The sequence below is a fragment of the Anabrus simplex genome, chromosome 7 (genome assembly GCF_040414725.1).
Source record: "Anabrus simplex isolate iqAnaSimp1 chromosome 7, ASM4041472v1, whole genome shotgun sequence".
NCBI classification, from domain to species: Eukaryota; Metazoa; Arthropoda; class Insecta; order Orthoptera; family Tettigoniidae; genus Anabrus; species Anabrus simplex.
This window is the reverse complement of record NC_090271.1, coordinates 118,281,666-118,301,333: the sequence shown is the minus strand read 5'-3', so window position 1 is coordinate 118,301,333 and position 19,668 is coordinate 118,281,666. Positions and strand designations below refer to the sequence as shown.

Genomic DNA, 19,668 nt, shown 5'->3' with positions numbered 1-19,668 from the left:
GAAAGATCTTCATTGGGGTAATCACATAAATGGGACTGTAAATAAAGGGTACAGATCTCTGCACATGGTTATGAGGGTGTTTAGGGGTTGTAGTAAGGAGAGTGCATATAAGTCTCCGGTAAGACCCCAACTAGAGTATGGTTCCAGTGTATGGGACTCTCACCAGGATTACCTGATTCAAGAACTGGAAAAAATCCAAAGAAAAGCAGCTCGATTTGTTCTGGGTGATTTCCGACAAAAGAGTAGCGTTACAAAAATGTTACAATGTTTGGGTTGGGAAGAATTGAGAGAAAGAAGAAGAGCTGCTCGACTAAGTGGTATGTGTCTCAAGTATTATTACATGTTGTTCAATACAATACAATATGATCCACTATTTCATATGGTCAAATATTTTTTTATACATAATACATAAAAGTCAAAGGTACATGTTTCACCCTCCTTACGGGCATCATCAGCCTATATCAATCTTAAAAATAATACATATACTTATAAATTATAGGTTAAAATGTTGAAAAATGATTTCGTAAAACATTACACAATAACATCTAAAACAACGATAATGCACCAAAGTATGTTAAAAGAGAGTGAATTAACAGTTTTGAAGCTTAAAACGTGATTAAACATTAAATTTTTGAGAGTCTAAAACTAAAATGGATCCATATTTTTATAATATCATTAAGACTGTGATGGCCTTGAGTATAAATACAATCATCAAAGGGGGATGTTTCTTTAATTCCAAAGTTGAATCCAAGGTGGTAAAATCACTGTCAGTTATTTAAAACGGAAGAATGTAATAAACAAGTTAAAATGTATATGTTTGGGATATCTGAAAGTCGAGAAGAAAATGGAACTTCTGTAGAGGCGTTGCTTATGATAAAACGTACGTCAAAGCTAGCGGAGTTCGGAAATTATGTGGTAGTCGAATGGATCTAAAAGATAGTCAAGTTGATGTGATAATTCCGTTGAAACATTTGTTGGAAGAAATGTTCAGGATTTTTCGTACGGAGCTTATTAAGTACGTCAGGTTGTTACAGCAACGCTAGCTTCTTTTCTTCTCGACTTTCAGATATCCCAAACATATACATTTTAACTTGTTTATTACATTCTTCCGTTTTAAATAACTGACAGGGTGGCGTGCACCAACCAAGAGTAAGTTCTACTTCTGTAGTAAAATACTCCTGAAGTCAGCATTCAGCGACTTCCATACGAGAGTAAATTACTTCCGAAGTATTTTAGTCCTTTCAGATACTCCTGGAGTAAATTACTACAAGAGTAAAATGTTGAAGAGCACCATCTTGTAGTATATTACTAAAGAAGTAAATAACGCACGAATATAGATTAGAATTTACTCTCACGTCGTGCGTGGAGTAAGCTAGGATCAGACTTGTTGACTTTAAGTATCGTATACGAGAGGAAGACGTTTCAAACTTGGTTATGGATTACTTGGATTATATTGACGATCTCAACGAAGAAAACGACGGGAATATAATAGTGCGTACAGTGCGTGAAAGGCGAGATCCGTATGATATGTACACGGAGAGAGAGTTTAAGGAACGTTTTGGCCTTAGGAAGGAATCCTTTACCTTCCTTCTAAATCTACTTGTAGATAATTTACAACAAAATTCAGACAGAAATTCAGCTGTATCTCCCAAATTACAGTTGTTGTGTGCCCTGCGAGTGTTTCGTACTGGAACATTTCAGTTAGTTGCCGGTGATCTAATAAACGTTCACTGCACGACTGCTGGCCGTATATTTCATCGCGTGGTTAGAGCAATAGTGAGGTTAAGAGGGAGGTACATACATATGCCTGCAAATGACGATGAATGTTCTGAAAATAAAAGGAAATTCTTCACGTTGGCAGGTTTCCCACACATCGTGGGTGCAATTGATTGTACGCATGTTCCCATTTTGTGCCCTCCCGGTGACAGCGGCGAACTTTTCAGAAATCGGAAGGGGTATTTTTCTATAAACACACAAGTTATTTGTGATGCAAGTATGAAGATCATGAATATTGTTTGCCGATGGCCTGGTTCTACGCACGATGCACGAATATGGGACAATACTGCTGTTGCAGCGAACTTTGAGAATGGTTTATATAATGGAATGTTAGTGGGAGATAAGGGTTACGCCTGTACAAAATTCCTCATGACACCACTCCTACAACCAAATACACCCGCTGAACACCGGTACAACACTGCTCATGCAAAAACCCGCAATGTTGTGGAACGCACTTTTGGAGTGTGGAAAAAGATTCCAAATCCTTGAAAAGGAAATGCGCTTCACGCCTACAGCATGCGGCAACGCAATAGTAGCTACGGCAGTCCTCCACAATTTCGCTCTGGATATAGGCGATATGTATGAAGAAAGAGACTTCTTCAATAACAACGAAAACATTCAATTTATGAATCACGAAGAAAATATAGCAGGAAATGCCATTCGGCGAGCTATTATAAATTATTACTTTTCATGAATGTGAAAACCAGTTAGGCCTAGTGCATTTTTCCATGTTCCCTTGTAAATAAAGACAGTATTATGAGAACATTTTGCTCTAAATTAAACTAAATAAAATGTGAACTAAATAATATAATAATATTTAAACTGTAAATAAACATACTTTATATGAAATTACTGACAAAACTGGTAAACAATATGGGGTGAAAATATTTACACATTGCTCGAAATTTCAATCCGCAGTTTCAGATACAACTTCACACACTTCACTCGCGTGATCTAAGTAAGTCACAAAGTTGACTGAGTTTTCTGCGGGCATTGAGCATATTTTGTTCTTTAATACTTCTAAAACGTCTATTTTCATTTTGTGTACTTCTTCTTGCATTTCTCTCTCTCTCTGCATTTTTGACTTCTCTTCGTGTTCTATGCGAAGGAAGTCCAGACGCATCTTATGCAGCTCTTCGTGCCGCTTATGTATCTCACTGTCCTGTCTGCTAGGGCGTCTTCTAATTCTTTCAGTACTTCCAAGATCTGTAATACAACAAAATACGGTATTTGTCTTTACCACAGCATAGCCATAAAAATGTCAGCACGTACACTTAAGAGGTTTATGAACAATTTCAACAATATTTTCTTATCGAATAAGAGTTAATTTTACACTTACCAACTTTCGGACTTCCAGCAGTATCAGTGATAGAAATTTCAACGTCATGATCCACCGGAATGTCTAGACTTGGGCCCACTTCTTTATCATTATACATATTATCAGCGAAAGTGTCATCAGCTCCGTGTATAGGCTTGTTATTATTATTGTTGTCGTCTTCCATGTGATTACCTGCTATCGCATCATCATCATCATCATGAACTGAATTAATACCACCGAAAACCTGTGGCATTATTTCAATAATTATTTTTGATATATCATCAACGTGCGTTGTTTGTGGACCACCACCAGTTTTAATTTTTTCCCGAGTGTCCGTGGCTTTCTGCTTCTTAGCCTTCGCTTTTAGGTCCTTCCACAGAATTTTAATTTGTTCTTCAGTGCGTTTACCGTCACTCGAAGCATTGAATTCTTCTGTCACGGCTTTCCATGCATTTCTTTTTTTATCCAGCATCTTTACATCGTGTTTCTTACACTCTACATCCTTCGCATACATCCTCATTATCTCTACTAACAAGCATTTATCTTTTTCGCTTACGTTTTTCCCCCCGTTTCCTATCGCACATAACCTTATCCATTTTTATTTCTTTAAAGAACACAACACTACTCCGCGAGTAACGAGCGCTACTTCTGTAGTAGTAACTAAAAGAGTAAATTGTACTTCAGCTCACCGACGTTACTTCCGGAGTAAATAACTACCGTAGTAGTTTACTTCTGTAGTATGGAGTTCTTTAGTAGACGCTACTTCCGGAGTAATTTACTCTAAGATGGTGCACGCCACCCACAGTGATTTTACCACCTTGGATTCAACTTTGGTATTGAAGAAACATCCCCCTTTGATGATTGTATTTATACTCAAGGCCATCACAGTCTTAATGATATTATAAAAATATGGATCCATTTTAGTTTTAAACTCTCAAAATTTCATGTTTAATCACGTTTTAATCTTCAAAACTGTTAATTCACTCTCTTTTAACATACTTTGGTGCATTATCGTTGTTTTAGATGTTATTGTGTAATGTTTTACGAAATCATTTTTCAACATTTTAACCTATAATTTATAAGTATATGTATTATTTTTAAGATTGATATAGGCTGATGATGCCCGTAAGGAGGGTGAAACATGTACCTTTGACTTTTATGTATTATGTATAAAAAAATATTTGACCATATGAAATAGTGGATCATATTGTATTGTATTGAACAGGTGGACTTATAATATTGTAATAATACTTGAGACATACGTCAACTTCAATACGGAACCAAAATGAGAATAGTTACTTGTAAGTGGTATGTTCCGAGCTGTCAGCAGAGAGATGGCGTGGAATGACATTAGTAGACGAATAAGTTTGAATGGCGTTTATAAAAGTAGGAAAGATCACAATATGAAGATAAAGTTGGAATTCAAGAGGACAAACTGGGGCAAATATTCATTTATAGGAAGGGGAGTTAAGGATTGGAATAACTTACCAAGGGAGATGTTCAATAAATTTTCAATTTCTTTGAAATCATTTAGGAAAAGGCTAGGAAAGCAACAGATAGGGAATCTGCCACCTGGTCGACTGCCCTAAATGCAGATCAGTATTGATTGATTGAAATAACTGTGAGATGAGTAGATCACATCATAAAAGACAAGATACTGAATTAAGATGGATAGATAAGAATGATTTAGCGAAATTCAACCAGGAGAAGAAATGACTACTAGGATATCTGGAGACGTTCAGGACTTGTTCAATTGGTTTTGGAGGGAAGTGCAGTGGGTAAGAATAGCAGGGGATGGTCAAGATATGAACATGACAGATGAAATTCACTACAACAATATGCAATAATAATATAAGATAAAGAGTTTTGTATAGGATAGTATGACAGAGAGCTGCATCAAACCAGTCTGACAGATGGCCCAAAGAGACTGTCCATTTGATGCATAAATAATATTTATATCCCTGATCAGTATAATACAAATTATAACATCAAACTACTACTGTATCTAAAACATCACTAACCTTTCAGTGAGATATTCATTCTCGGTCAAATGAACAAAGTTACGCAACTTTTCCACCATCTCTTCATCTTCTTTTTTTTCATTACGAGGAGTTTCTTTTTGTAACAATGCTTCTGCAAGAGGCATGTCCTCACCAATCTCCTGTGACAACATTTCTGGTGGACCAAGAGCAGGAAGAGCCATAGTCCGAACAGAAGTGTTAACACTGGTTGCAAGAGGAACCGGTTTTGGTGACAAACTGTATGTGTTTAATTGAACTGGCCGAGGAGATATACTGGGAGTTGGAGGAGTAACTGCCAGTTCACTGTCACTGCTGCGATTACCACCCATTTCCAATTCACTGGACCGCCTCCACCTCGACTTCACTTTTACAGGTTTAGACATATCTACCACAGACATTTCATATGAGGGAACAGCTGGAATCACAGGGCCCGCCGCTGTGGTGGCAGGAGAACTTAAAGGAACTGGGATCTTGGAGGCAAGATCAGATGGAGTTTCAGCACTTATACTACACTCAGGTAATCCATTATCCACGACAACCGTAAGTTCACACCCTTCACTTGAGTCCGTGGATGGATCACTTTTCTCTCTACTTCGCTGTTTCATAACACCAATTGAACGTAAACGACTACTTCGCCTGACACCCACACTGCAACTAGAGCCACTTTCAGACCCAGTAGTGTCTGTACTACCACTACGGCTACGGAAACTGGCTGGTAAAGGTTTTGTTTCTCCGTCATCATCTCCACTACCTTTCACAATTTCATGATGATCACTACCGGTATCTTCCTCAACTGTTCTTTCAGCACTGATTCTCATTTCACTCTGAATCCCTAACTCAGAACAATCTACATTGGTTTTATTTCTCAGAACACTGGTCTCACAATCATAATATGATGTTTTCGTACCTGAAAGTTTGTCATTCTCTATCGTAACTGTGTCAGCAACCTTGAGCAATATTTTATCCCCAATTTCTCTACAGTTTTCTTCACTATTTTTCACCAAATCACACTTATCGTTTCTTTCAAATTCACCTGTTCCCACAGATGAGGTACCCCCATATGACACACACTTTTCTACTTCCCCTGTGTGTTCGGATTCAACTTCCATTTCCACACCTCTAACCGACACTTGACTTTCCTGACTATATTCATCTACAACTCTCAAAATACTACTGTCACTATCGAATTCAACATTTTTAACTGTTACAACTTCCTGTTCAACCATTTCAAACTCCTCATTTTTCCTTAAATCCTGTTCGTTATTTATACAAACATCTTTTAAGACCATATTTTGTGACACAGCTTCTGTAATTTGTGGAATGTTGGCTACTTCAACAATTTCCCGGCTCTGAAACTCCCCCTCCCTGACTGCAACTACCTGCTCATCCTGGCTCCCATAACCATTGTCCTTCACTTCGATAATATGACAATATTCGCTCTGCCGACTGTCACCTTCCACTGCACGACTACCACCTTGGCTTCTTGAGTCCTCCAATTCTATTTCCATTCCTTCACATACAACTGTCTCCTCAATCACTTCTTCTTCCTCCCACATTACCTCTTCTGATTCCCCCACTTCATGTTCAATCATCACTTCAGCAGCACTTCCATCATCCACCTGCTCTATCACTACTTCCTCTGGCGGCTGTGCATCAGTGACGACCTCCGCTATCTTCTCTTCCTCCTCAGCTACAGCAGTACAATTCTGCTGAAATCCAGGCTGTGGAGGCTCCGTTTCAAGAAGACAACGAAACTTTCCAAACTTTTTATGGACGACAGGCAAGTGCTGAGGAGTTGGAAGAATAACAGGTGGTGGTTCGCCATGGCTGGGGTCTGCAGGGCACACTTCCATTGGCGTCCGACATGAAAGTGGCTGAGGGTTGTCAATCGGAGTCTTAACGGAGGACTCTTCAGCAGTAGCGGGAGACATCTTCAGGGTCCCATTAGGCCGATCATCTAGCACACCATTTGCCTTATTGCGGGCAGCTCTTGCTTTGGCTGCTGCTGCCGCCTTACTCCCCGCGGCCCCCTTCCTTCTGCGGGCCATCACATAAATCACCGCGATCACCATTCAGTAAGCGCCTATGACTTCGGCAGTGTCATGGCCCAGTGGTTGCCAACATTAACCTGGAAAAGAAACCTTGTATTATATACAACTAATGATAAATGTTACAGACTAGCATAAAGTAAAATATGAATTAACATGAACTATTAAAACATGAAAGTCATCGGCTAGAGTAAAATATCCTAAGGTGCTATAGCACTGACAACTAAGATCCATAAAATATTAAATACAACATAAATATAACTCAGTTGAACATAAAAAACAAGCACTCTCAGATGAATTTCATGTTGACGAGCTCCTTAAAATAAATTAATAATAATCTAACACCAGTACTGCTGAAATGCGTTCATTTGCAGTTCTTAACAGGCCAAAAGATAAACTTCAGAGTAGATAACTTATACTGTAGAAAACTGAACAGTTACATTGTATAAGTTAACTTTATTTTATATAGAAAAAAGATAAAAATATTGGACACCAAGGAGTCTAACATCAATCTTCCTTTTCCTTTAGGCCTATTCACAAACTATCACCATTGTCCAATAATGGCAAATAACATTGTACTAACATTTACAAGTTTTCAGAAATGCTGGGTTGGGAAAGGGGTAGGACTGGAAAGGTAGATGCCAGGGCCTTAATTAACCCTTAAATGTAAGGTGTAGCATATCTGCAACATTGTTTTAAAAATGACTTGGGCACCTCTGGAGAGAATTTTGTGAACTAGTCCATACTTCCTGTGTGTTTCATGATATTAATAGAATATCTTAGACTCTGTTTACTCAGTGGTTATCTGCACACTGTGGGTTTATGGTTGTATTTGCTGATGAATGGGAAAGTTACAATATGCTGCACCAAGTTGAAGTTCGAAATTAGTTTCGCCTCGCTAAAGACCATTTGTTTGAAGCCAGGAGTAAATGCACTGGTATTGTCTTTTTCTAAAGGGAGAGAAACTGAAAACTAGTAGACACACACATTGGTTCATCTACAATTTTGTCAGTGCATGAACATACACCATGAATGTAAGTCATCTGTAGTAAATAAGAGGAAAGAAAAGACAAACCAATTGTTTATATAATGTATATAATAACATGTCGATAGTGAAACGAATGCTACATGATGATGTGACGTGTAAAACTATCTCTTCGTTCTTTATAATACCAAAATGGAATTTATATATCATTTTGCCCTTGCAGTAAACCTTCGACATCATTTTAGATCAATATTTGAAATTCAGCAACAATATGCACATTGGAAATTTACAATTCACCCACCCAACATCATCATCAGTGAGAGAAATGGCGTGTCTCATTTTGTGAATCCTTCCAAAGTTCAGAGTGTACGAAGTTCTAGCAATGGTTAAGCAATCACTCAGATATTCATTAGTTATTCTGGATACCAAAATATTTTCCACAATATTCATGCTAGAAATCATACCTTCACACACATCGACCACGTCAGCACATATAATGAAAACTTGTGCAAGTTAGGGTGTGAATCTCAATCAGGAGACAGCTGAAATGACATCAACTTTCTCTGCCCTTTATTATGTCATCTGCAGCTATAGCATTTCCATCTGTAATTCCACCTTGTCAAAGTTCCACAATTCAGTTGCTTTGGTACACCATTATTCTCTCTTCAGCTGGTACAAAAATATGACAATTTTTGCAACAAACCTTCGTTATAAGATACCAAACGAAGTTTGGGAAAATAAATTATTTCCTCCCTCCCCTCAACACACTATGAGCAAGTTAGTTTCAAAGAGTTGTACAGCATCGTAAAGATCGTGTACCAATTTTCCTGGTCCCTGTAAAATAGTGGCAAGATTATTTAAGTGGTAAAATATGTCACTCCCTGTGAAATAGTAGCAAGATTATTTCAGTGGTAAAATATATCACTCAAGAAAACAACCTGCTGGACTCTTTCTTCATTGTCGAGGAAGTTGATGAAGTGACGTTTCTGGTTTTTGTCTTTGTCACACCTATTGTGAAAACTTCCAATTTCATCTTTCAGTTCAAAGAATCATGTTTCCTTCGGTAAGCCAGCAAACCCCGTTGTGAAGCATAAGAGCTGTGTGCATAGCACCAAGTTCCCTTAAGCAGGTTCTGAGAAGTATGTGTCATTGATGATCTCAAGTAATATTTTTTTTTGCTAGTAGTTTCTTAACATCACATTAACACTTTGACAGTTTTTGAAGATGCAAAGAAGGAAAGGACTAGTATTGGGAAGGTAGCAGCCACGGCCTTAATTAAGGTAGAGTCCCAGCATTTGCAAGGTGTGAAAATGGGCAACTAGAGAAAACCATCTACAGAGATGCCACGAGTGGGATTCGAACCCACCATCTCCCGAATGCATGCTCATGGCTACACGACCATAACCGCACAGCCAACTCGCTTGGTATATAAAAATTTGCTATACGAGTGATTGAACTCATAAAATCAGACAACTTGGGAGATAACTTACAACCCAATACAGTTTGCTGAATTACGCAGTGACAAAATACATTACTATTTTGATCTTGAATATGATGTACCAGGGCACTCTTACCCCCCACTGAACAAGAGCACACATCATCTGTTGCCATCGATAATACATTTCTCCATTTCATATCATACTCCGGCATAGTGGCGCTTAGTGTCCGATATATGTATTTCGCATGACTGCATTCAATAGCATTTAAACCAAACAATTCTTCCACAAATCAGAAGGATTTGCTTTACGTCGCACCAACACGGATAGGTCTTATGGCGCCCCTAACCGCACGGTCAACTCACCCGGTAATTCCACAAATCAAACACCATTAAAGAAACTAATATATACCACAGTTGAACGCAGTCGGCCCTTTCTGAAGATTAGTCCAAAGCTCCAGAGCACACAGACGTATCACTCATTTCCTGCTTGAGTTTAGTACGAACATCCATCGATAATAATTCTAACCTGCACACATTTGTAGCAGCAGACAACTTGTATACTATTCACAGTCCATAGGTTTCACCAACGTCCCCCTGTGGGTGGGGACGGTAGAATAACACCCACGGTACCCCCGGCCTGTCGTAAGAGGCGACTAAAAGGGGCCCCAGGGGCTCTGAACTTTGGAGCGTGGGTTGGTGACCACGGGGCCCTCAGCTGAGTCCTGGCATTGCTTCCACTTACTTGTGCCAGGCTCCTCACTTTCATATATCCTATCCGACCTCTCTTGGTCAACACTTGTTCTTTTCCGACCCCGACGCTATTAGGTTTGCGAGGGCTAGAGAGTCTTTCATTTTCACGCCCTTTGTGGCCCTTGTCTTTCTTTGACCGATATCTTCATTTTTCGAAGTGTCGGATCCCTTCCATTTTCCCTTTGATTAGTGTTATATAGAGGATGGTTGCCTAGTTGTACTTCCTTTTAAAACAATAATCACCATCACCACCTTTCACCAACGCCTGTGTATTAAAGCGAGCTTTCATGAGCCAAGTCCGGACTGCAGGTGCAAAAGATGCGGCAAACTTTGTGAACGCTATCACGTACTTAAGTGTAAACTGAGAATAGAATCCTTAACAAAATTCTGTACAGACGACTGCTCATAAGAATTTTTTTCCATGCACATTTGTGCGCAATAAAACATTTAATATTCACAACTTTAATAACTTTCACATCACTTGGATATAACGTGCTGACCATTTCAACAAGACATGCTTTCACAACAGTTTCTGAAATAATAAATGGATGCTTTGCCCTTTTAAAGACTTCTAAAGATGGCTGGGTTGTCTTCTCCTGTTCTGTGGTAACTGGTTTCATTCGTTCTTGACTAGCTAATGAAGCTTTCAACCAATGAAGACTACATATACATAACAGAAGTTCTAGACTACATAAAAGAAGTTGCATGTAATACAATTTCTGATTATGTCAATCTTGTAGAGTTTCACCATATCAACTATGACAGAGATATTCATGAATTTAGACTCGTTTCATGGTCCATATCAACGCCAAGCATCACTAACATGGAAACATTGTTCGTCTTAACTGGCGATGGTGGTGGTTTTGTCATGATTTGTCTTAAGGTGAAAAACCAGTCATCAGCCTATATCAACAAGGAAAATTGTGAAGATTATCAAAATGAGAAAAAAAGTCTTGAAGGAACAATGGCTTGAAGAATAAGACAAGAGGGGGTTATGAAAGGAGTTATTTATTTATTTATTTATTTATCGTATGATGAATCTATGTAATGAAAGGAGTAAGAACTTCTTTTACATTAGATGCCCTATTATCACAGTCAGAAGGAAACTACTCGTGAAGGCTTACAATATCAAAGCCAATAAAACTGATCAACAATATTACACTGACGATTGTAATTTTCCTCCTGTCTTCTTTCCAAGATTTCTCCTCATTAGTTGTTGTAAAATACTGTTTCCTGGTAGTCGCAAGATGTGAAAAAAACACAAGACTCTTTTCTTCTTCAATGTACTGGTGATTGGGTCATCTCTCGATAGACAGTTTCAAGTCGTTGGCTGAACAGTCAGCGTACTGGCCTTCGGTTCAGAGGGTCCCGGGTTTGATTACCGACCGGGTCGGGAATTTTAACCTTAATTGGTTAATTCCAATGTCACGGGGGCTGGGTGTACGTGTCGTCTTCATCATCATTTCATCATGACGCGCAGGTCGCCTACGGGCGTCAAATAGAAAGACCTGCACCTGACGAGCCGAACCCGTCCTGGGATATTCCGGCACTAAAAGCCATACGACATTTCATTAGGAAAATTTCTCATGACTCCTATCTGATATTTTTTATTTATACAAGTTCTGATGATTCTTCTTTCAGTTATGAGAAGCTGATCATTTCAATTTGGAACAGGATTTCACAAACGTAAGTGGCTTCCAGGAGAGTTGGATTTTATTATTATTATTGTTATTGTTACTATGGCAACACGCCTTCTTTAAAATGTAAATATTTAATCCAGAATGCAAGGCTTTTTTAACACCGGCACCAGTGAGACAAGGAAAGTATCTTTTTTAAGGTAGATAATGTTCTAATCTATATATCACTGCCACTATGGCAAACTAGCGAAAGTGACAAACTAGGTAACCTGTAATTCTTAAGTTTTGGTCTAGATTTTATTATTTATATATAATGTCTACCCTCTGACAAAGTCTCACATCTGCAGCTCGTTTTGTATGGCTAACACAAAACCAATCACTAAATATAAAAACTGATTTGATGTGAGTAATCACTTCTTTCAGCTCTCCTAATTTTTTGACAATTTGCACATTCGTTAGTTTGCTAAAGGGGGGACAATATGTGAAGAACTGAAGATCCATATACTGTACATGTAACTGGGCTGCCCTCTGGTTGAAGTCCAAACTGTGCCTAATTTGGAACAGTAAGTCCCATGAATTACAAGAAACTGAATGACTTAGCTGCGCACTTCTAGTCACGTCACTGTGAGCTTGCATTTGGGAGATGGTGGATTCGAAACCCACTGTTGGCAGAACTGAAGATAATCTTTTGTGATTTCTCCATTTTCACTCTGGATAAATGCTGTGGCTGTACCTTACCTAACATGACGATCACTTCCTTTCTTCCCAGTCCTAGCCCTCTCCTACCTGATAGTTGTAATAAGACCTGTCTCCAGTTGGTGTAAAGTAAAGCCAATAGCAAGAAATAAATAAATCTTCACAATTATATACCAGTACACCTGAGGCTGGTTACTGAAATTTCTCGCTAATCAGAGTCTTTAATCATTAAGTGACGTATAAAATAGTCATCTCAATTTCTGTTGTACTTTGACTCATTAGTGGCCCTGTACATTTAAGGGTTTCCCTAATATGGTAAGCTTGACACACAACCAGCCTGCAAGCTGAAAATGATGTATGTTTAAAAAAATCTCTGTCCCTTACTGCTTATTGAAGGAAGAAAGATAGAAAGAAAGAAAGACAGATAAGCACTACACGGCAAGTAAGTTTTTGAACTTAAAATCCTGAAAAATGACAAATCATAAAATTCAGATTCTCTCTCTCTCTCTCTCTCTCTCTTTTCTAGTGTTTTTTTAAAATCCCTAACACATTAAGATGGGATTCGAACTCACTATTTCCCAAATTACTCTCCTTTTAAGTATATGGTTATAGTTACGCATACATCAAAATATAGACAGGAAATATATAAAAGTAAATTGAAAGTGTGTGTGGGTCTTTCTTAATTCCTCTTCACCAGGCCAAGCAGCTCAAGCAGTGGACTGCTGGCCTCTTGAGTTCAGGTTGATAGATTCGATCGAGATGCAGCTCTGCTACAGTCCTCACTTAATGCCCTCTCGAACTGGTGCCGTACTTGGAAACTTATCCCCAATCCACAAAAATGCAGCCACATGACCATAACACTACGTAAATCTCCTCTACCGACATCATATTACCTACTCGACAAGCCCATCACTGTAGTTACGCAACAGCGTGACCTAGGTGTAATATTTGATACAAAATTACAATTTAAGACCCACATAGAAACATATACAACCAAGGCCATGAAATTACTAGGCATTCTCTATCGCTTCACAGAAATTTCTGACACCATTGCTCTTCGTCACTTCTTCCTCACGATCATTCAACCTCTCTTAAACTACTGCTCTCCTATTTGGACAACAGCCTCCCCCTCCAATACTAAGCAGTTAGACAGAGCAGTGTCCTTCTTTGCTGCAATTGTAAGGAACAGAAACCCCAAGCTCAGAAATCTGTCTACGCAGCAGGTATTAATGGCAATTAATATGTCACCGCTGCACATCAGGCGACAGGTAGCTGACCTGAGTTTCCTCCACGGGATCTTAAATGGGCATTACCGCTCGGAACATCTTGTCTCACTCTTCTCTCTCCGCGTTCCTTCCCGCTCCACCAGAACCAAAGACCTTCTCCACATTCCCCACACTCAGCACTCAATACTTCAACGATCTTTCCTAATCCGCCTCCCGACACTCTTTAACAATATTAACAGGAGACAGGAACTCGAAATAGCATCAAATAAAAGTGTATTCGAGAGGTGTGTAAATAGCCTCTTAAAGATAAGTTGATGTGAAGGGATTATACCGCCATCTTGACCCACGACGACTTGGCTATGAATATGGACATTCTTATGGTTTTCAATTTGGACAGTTGTTATTAGTAGGCTGTGTACCTGATCTTGTTATATTTTGTTATGTTTATTATATTTTATTATGAAAGTTTACGTTCGTTAAATAGTCTGTTGGCAGTGCAAGTGAAATTTGCTCAGTGTAGCTGTATCTTGTGCTTTGTGAATAAATAAATAAATAAATAAATAAATAAATCTCAGTCTAGCAGTATTTGAAGGTGCTCAAATATGCCAGCCTTGTGTCGGTAGATTTGCTGGCAGGTAATGAACTCCTGCAGGATAAAATGCAGGCACCTCAGTGTCTATTATATATATTCATAAGGAGCACTTGAATGAGTATTAAGTTTGTTGGGCTAATTTACATTTTGCAGTATTCTGTTAAGAGTCTTTAATCTGTTTTTGCACTTTAGCAGATGGTAGCGGTCACACTTTTCCTTACACAGTGTACAAACACAGTCATCTGTTAGATTGTGGAATTTTGTCATTATGCATATTTTGCGGTGGAAGCCATGTATTGCACATCTTGTTATGACATGTATTTGTTCTTGAAGTTGTTTGGTCCAGTTACGATCGATCATGGCATCATTTCCATAGAACTGTGGTCTATTTCCGTACGTTTCTTAAGAAGTTTTTTCTGAAGCTCTTGGAATGGGCCGGTAGATGGCAGTGGTAGATTGAGTCATAGATCTTCAATGAAGTAGGTTTCCCGTGCCAGTACATAAACATAAACAACATCATACATTGTTCATAATTATTCTGGATCTATATAAAGCAACAAATTTGTCCAGATTATTCACAGTTACTTTCAATGTATATCTGATAACTAGGGTGTCTCTCCCATTCTTTATAGCACACTTTCTGCCTCTTAATTACATTGAGCAAACTGGAGAAAACCACATCTTTTGTTAAGATATGAGTTAAATCTCACAAATATTTTTTTTATTTACCACTGTGAAATGGAAGTTATGGAAGACCAATAACAACTGGCAAAGTGTTCAAAATGTATATAAAAACTGTTAAATAAGAAAATGTACCTGAACCATGTTAATACATTAGTATAAGTCTATGGAACATACATGACCCCCATCAAAATGCTATGATAATTAAAACAATGTGATGTCTTTCTGTAAAACTACCAGCAATTAGAAGAAATTTTTAACAAATGCAACAGGTTTAATGTCCCGTAAACTATTATCACCAGTCTCTGATGACAAAGTGCCAGAATTTTGTACTGCAAAGTGGTTTTCCACATAATTGGTCATTTAAGCAGTTTTCAATGACAACTGCTGACCTCAGTGGAGCAGTCAAAGTAGGTTTTGTTCCCAGCTGAAGTTGATGCACCTGAGGGTGCTTAAATGTTATGTTTTTATATAGTGGACTTCCATAAATAAATAAAATAAATAAATAAATAAATATAGCCTAAATAAATAAATAAATAAAACTCCTATGGGAAAAAATTCTAAGAATCCAGCATCTCTTAAAATCAACTGGCAAACAATATTCTTACTAAGCAATGACCAGGAACAAATGGAATCTACTCCGAAACCTTGAGTATAGGAGACAAGCACCTAACCAACTATGCAAAACATTTGGCCAGTTAACTCACATGTGATTACTGGCTATGTCATGAATTTAAGGCTGGTTTGATAGTCTCAGTTTCATAGCACAAACAAGAGAACGTAGCCATTTTGAAAATGGCCTTCCATAGTTTTTGTAACTTTACTCTAGGCGAAAGCCAGACTGGCACCTACTATGATGGCCATGGTCCCCTCACCTGAATTGCAAATATACTCATCACTTCAGAAAGCTCTGTTACACATCTTACCACAAACATCGCATGCACTAAGCATGCAGGGCTGACAAAGGTGCAGTCTCAGGGCTCTTACCAAAGAAAAAATCCTCTTTCCTGTTGAAATGTATTTTTATATGAAAGACTAATTTTAACACCGAGTCTCTACACTGTAATCTTTTGTAGAATGCACAAAATAGAACCTGACAGATATACCTATACCTAAAACACAAATAATAAAACTAGCCTATATGTGTAACATACTTTTGACAGCTATTGATTTTAAGGGATACCAGTGTGGTAGGCTAGAATTATGTCTCAAAATGGATTACGTAAACAGTAAGCCTAAATTGACATCGCACTTTTAAGCAGTATTAAAGGGCAATCAACTGCATCATGATCAGATTCTGCAAACTTAAGCATAAGGAGGAGGGTGTCCAACCAAACGAGCTACTCAGAAAGTCTTATAAAATGTACATTATTCACATTTCCAACCACACTGAAATAATTTTATTAGTATTGAAAGATTCTAAACAAAACATGTTAAACTCTATTTTTATTCTTTCTTCAATACAGTCCACTTGATAGAGGGCAAAAGACTATCTGGTAAAACGCTTCAACAATGGACACCAAAGACATTGGCATCTCGACCAGTGGCTACTCATCTCAACCAATGGTGATATTTATATGCCTGTTCATGCCTGCAATTCAGTGCATCATCAATCATGAAAGTAACTTAAACAGAAGAACCTAGTTACAACCAATTAAAAGTTGAATTTATGATACTCAAGTAAACTTAAAAAACATTGTACCTACATCTGGAGTCCCAAAGCAAAATAAGACTAAATATCACTACTAGCCTATATATTAGAAAGCCAAGAGATACCAATTCAAAATTTAAAAGGATGACACATGCTGTGTGCATCAAATTGCTTGAAGTTAAATATACTGTCTACTAGATACCTAATTACTCTAGTTCTACTACCAGGAAGAGATTCTGAGTTCTATACACATTTATTGGTGTAGGGCCTAGACCAACACTCTACAGGCAAAAGAATAATTTCTTAAAACATTATTTTAATGATAGAAGCATACCAAAATATTGCTTAGGGAAGATTTCTTCGATGCTCCATTGGTATACATCTTAATGTCCTTAGGGATCCCTAGATACTGCCCAAATAAGCTAGGATTCAACTTCAACTTCAGACAGAGGAGACTAGCCTCTAACCGGTTGAGCCAAAATATAAACTCAAGAACATAACCACCCACTCGGATGACAAAATAGGCCTAATGTGTATATCTGAAGTTGAACTTCTAAATGAATGGCAGACAAATATAAAGTAAAATGGGATTTAAGAAGAAACAGGAATCTGGTTGCATTATCACATGGGTTAATGGAGTAATTGTTTTCTTCCATAGTAATTATGTTTTTCGTTTTTTTGTTTTCATTAAGTGATGAAGTTAAGGGCTCTTGACCCTCTCTTATGCTTAATCACAACAGATATCTAACGTAGGTTACAAATCTTCATTTTAACCAATATGTAATTTTTACATTTTAAAAGCAGTCCTAGTCAAATTTACTCTGGAAAAATAGAAATCTTGGTAGAAATCGAAAACAGAATTCACACATGCTTTATGTCTGATTATACCAAGATAGACTCCCTTTGAAAGGATAGCCCTATATTAAACCAAAATGAACGAGTATATCTTGATTTTCCAATATAATCGAGATTCATACCAAAATGATCAAAATTATAATAATTTTTCTCATAGCATTAGGAGATCGTAATCCTAAATAAAACGTCCACTAGCACAGAAACATTAACTAAGCCTTGTTGCTTTTAAGGGTTACTCAACCAAAATAATGGCCCATCATTTTTCAGCGAGGTACTGAGAAATTTGAAATTACATCCATTACTTTAATGTCACCAAAATTCCAGATGAACAATTTTCAGTCGCATCAGATGATATATGCATGTTTAAAATCAATCCCGCCCAGATTCCCTCAATCGGCAGGTATGTTCATACAACCTGCAACTCTCACATCTGACAACAAATAAAAGTGAAAAATGATTCAGGATCAATTTCCTAATCTCAGCGACGGCATACACTTATTTATAATTTATTAGACATCAATATCTAAAGCTTTACATGTAAGCCACTTGCATGTACAAACCGTGAACAAAGCACCCCACACTTATCCTTTGTAAATTTTGGTGTATAATTTTAGGCCTGGATGAAGTTTCCACGTTCATTTTACTCATCAATTGTAATTTCATTCACGACCAGGCCACATACACCGCATTCCAAGTCCCATCATATCTGTATGAAAGCTGTAAATAAAATAATCCACATATTACTTCTCGTATATACAGTGGAGCGCAATCTTCACCTTAAACCAAGCCTTCGAGTTCAGAGCACATCGTGAGATCGAAACAAAAGCCTGTCAACGATCGAACACGTATTTTTTTTTTCTTGATCTCACCTTGGCAATGACTTCTGTAACTCCCTTCCATGTTCGCAAACTAATCATACTTCAGTTACATTTCATAAATCAAACTGGCTGATAAAACTAATATTAAGCCAAACCCCATCAAAAGACGCTCGTACATACGCCATTTTTGATGGCATAATGTGTTGTTGTGTTTTTTATTCCTCTTTTAACAAACACACATGTCTATGTATATTCCGTGGAACCAATTCGCAGTGATGAATTACAGAGTAGTCAAAGAAAAAGAAGGAGCTGATTTTTCTACATCGCTTTAAAGTGTTAAATGCAATTGGTGACACCATCAACATGTTAAATGTTGAATACTGTTTCATTTAACATTGTGTCCACATTTAATTAACATGTTAAACTTGACTTCCTTTGTCTACACACAGGTAGTTCATTATATCAATTTGTGGTGATACATTTAGGTGGTATCTACTATTTTCAAACAAGGACAATCGACTCAGATGAAGAGGATTACTGGGTGAGTTCGCCGTGCGGTTAGGGGTGCGTAGCTGTGAGCTTTCATCCGGGAGACAGTGAATTCATTCATTTATTTCAATTAATTCCAACGAGCCTGCAGGCTCATACATAGGAATTGTACAGGACATTACATACTGGCGGGCACTTACACATCAAAATATAGTTTGTGTATATAAGATAATTAGTAAATGGTTGAACATATAAACACATACAATATATAAAATATGTACATCATCAATATGAGGATTACAGAGAATTATTTCTGACTGTATTTACATTTACGTAAGATGAAAGTTGCAAAGGTACAAGAATGGATTATGGAGTATTTTCATTTACATAAGAGTTGCTGAAGTACAAGAATAGATTTCAGATTATTTACAATTACATACCGTAACACAAAAGTTGCAGACGTACAGGAATTGATTACAGAGTATTTACAGTATATATACATAACACAGAGTTGCAGAGGTACAAGAACAGAATTCGAATCCCACTGCCAGCAGCGCTGAACATGGTTTTCCGTGGTTTCCCATTTTCACACCAGGCTAATGCTGGGGCTGTACCTTAATTAAGGCCATGGTCACTTCCTTCCAAATCCTAAGTCTTTCCTCTCTCATCGTCGCCATAAGACCTATC

At 37.8% G+C, this 19,668-nt stretch overlaps 1 protein-coding gene across 5 annotated transcripts in view; it reads right to left on the bottom strand.

Moving 5' to 3' along the window:
• Set2 (SET domain containing 2) overlaps positions 1-18,682 on the bottom strand; it is a 426,901-nt gene extending 408,219 nt beyond the window's left edge. For 2 of the 5 annotated variants that reach the window (XM_067151274.2, XM_067151278.2), the window contains exons 1-3: positions 18,544-18,682; positions 18,235-18,391; positions 5,116-7,243 (exon numbers count right to left, since the gene is read on the bottom strand). In XM_067151274.2, coding sequence (XP_067007375.2) covers positions 5,116-7,187 — 2,072 coding nt within the window. In that variant the 5' untranslated portion in view covers positions 7,188-7,243; positions 18,235-18,391; positions 18,544-18,682. The other 3 variants (XM_067151276.2, XM_067151277.2, XM_067151275.2) reach the window with 3 other exon arrangements.
• Positions 18,683-19,668: the final 986 nt, after the last annotated feature.